The 1,572-nt window shown below is 53.6% G+C and overlaps 1 protein-coding gene across 1 annotated transcript; it reads left to right on the forward strand.

Annotated features, from left to right (window-relative positions):
* The first annotated feature begins 412 nt into the window (after positions 1–412).
* LOC112461330 lies at positions 413–1,306 on the forward strand. The gene has a single exon (XM_025026533.1). The coding sequence runs from the start codon at positions 413–415 to the stop codon at positions 1,304–1,306; it is 894 nt and encodes a 297-aa protein (XP_024882301.1).
* Positions 1,307–1,572: the final 266 nt, after the last annotated feature.

The raw sequence follows: 1,572 nt of genomic DNA on the forward strand, positions 1-1,572 counted from the left end.
GCGTTCCGCGATACTTGAGGCGCATCGTGGAGGACTATCTTAGAGATAGAGAAATCAGATATGTATCGTCTGATGGCACCCGTCGCACCCGGCGTGTCAACAGGGGGGTCCCTCAGGGATCGGTGTTGGGCCCCCCGCTCTGGAATCTAGGTTTTGACCAGGTGTTGCGTACCCTACTTCCGGGCGACTCCCATGTCGTTTGCTACGCCGACGATACACTGATCCTCGTCGCCGAAGAGGATTTCGACTCTGCGTGCGTTCTTGCGTCCGAATGCCTTGACAGGCTCATGATAAACATTCAAGACCTAGGCCTATCGATGTCTTGGCCTAAAACGGAGGCCGTCTTCTTCGGACACTGTCCCCGAAATTCGACCTTCGATTACGAGGGACATAGCGTCAAGATTTCAACAGTATGAAATACCTTGGCGTATACATCGATAAGAAATGGGCATTTAACACCCACGTGAATTACGTTGCCGAAAAGATTTCCAAAGTAAATCGTGCTCTGTGCGCAATCCTACCCAACCTCAGGGGACCTATTGAGAACAAGCGCCGGCTGTACTACTCCGTGGCAACTTCTATTGCGCTCTATGCCGCTCCCATCTGGAGCGAGGAGTTTATGGCCTCTGAGAATAAGCAGAGACGGATGCGCCACGCGCTCCGACTATCAGCGTTAAGAACCATAATGGCTTATCGTACTGTTTCATACGAGGCGGCTACGCTCCTGGCCCGTGTTCCGCCTCTGCATTTGTATGCAGATTTCTTGAGAAGGACATACTTCCGACACCGAAGAATAAAGGAGAATGGAACGTACAATGAGGTATCGGCTCCGGCTGTACGCTTGGAAGAATGGGAGGCACTACGAGTGCAATGGCGCGCTCACATCGCGCAGGGAAACCTCCCGGGAAGAAGAACAAGAGAGGCGATTGGCCCCAGTTTTGAAGACTGGCTAGATAGCAGTTCCGGCTTCCTTACTTACAGACTGACTCAGTTTCTAACAGGTCACGGGTGTTTTGGCACCTACTTATACAAAATTGGTAAGGAGGACACCCCAATATGTCGGTACTGTGATGTGGAAGAAGACACCCCAGAGCACACCCTGGAGGTGTGCCATTTCTGGGCTCTAGAGCGCGGTGAACTCGCTGCTGCGATAGGTCAAAATCTCTCTCTGGGAAACATCGTTGCTCGGATCTGCAACTCGAAAGAACGATGGAACGCATTTTCGGTTTTCGCTGAACGCGTTCTCCAGCGCAAGGAGGAAGATGAGCGGAGGAGGCAGCAGCAAATGGTCATCGATCCGGGATAATCGCGTTCTCCGCGATGTCATTGCGACGTTATGTATTGCGTGCGTTTTTCTCTTGATGCGATTTATTATGCGTGCGGACGGGGTTTTCCCGCCGTTCCTGGGTTGCCCGGGTGCGGGCCGGTTCTGGCTCTCCTCCTCCTGGGGTCTGGTGCGTCGTTTCGGCGACGTTCCCGGATCCCTGGGGGGGTGGTGGGTTGGGGGCGGTCGGCGTGCGGGTTTCCCTATAGGCGGCCGGATGGCCCTGTAATAGAGAATAGACTTAGATG

The sequence above is a fragment of the Temnothorax curvispinosus genome, unplaced genomic scaffold (assembly GCF_003070985.1).
Source record: "Temnothorax curvispinosus isolate PA1 unplaced genomic scaffold, ASM307098v1 QBEX01011275.1, whole genome shotgun sequence".
NCBI classification, from domain to species: domain Eukaryota; kingdom Metazoa; phylum Arthropoda; class Insecta; order Hymenoptera; family Formicidae; genus Temnothorax; species Temnothorax curvispinosus.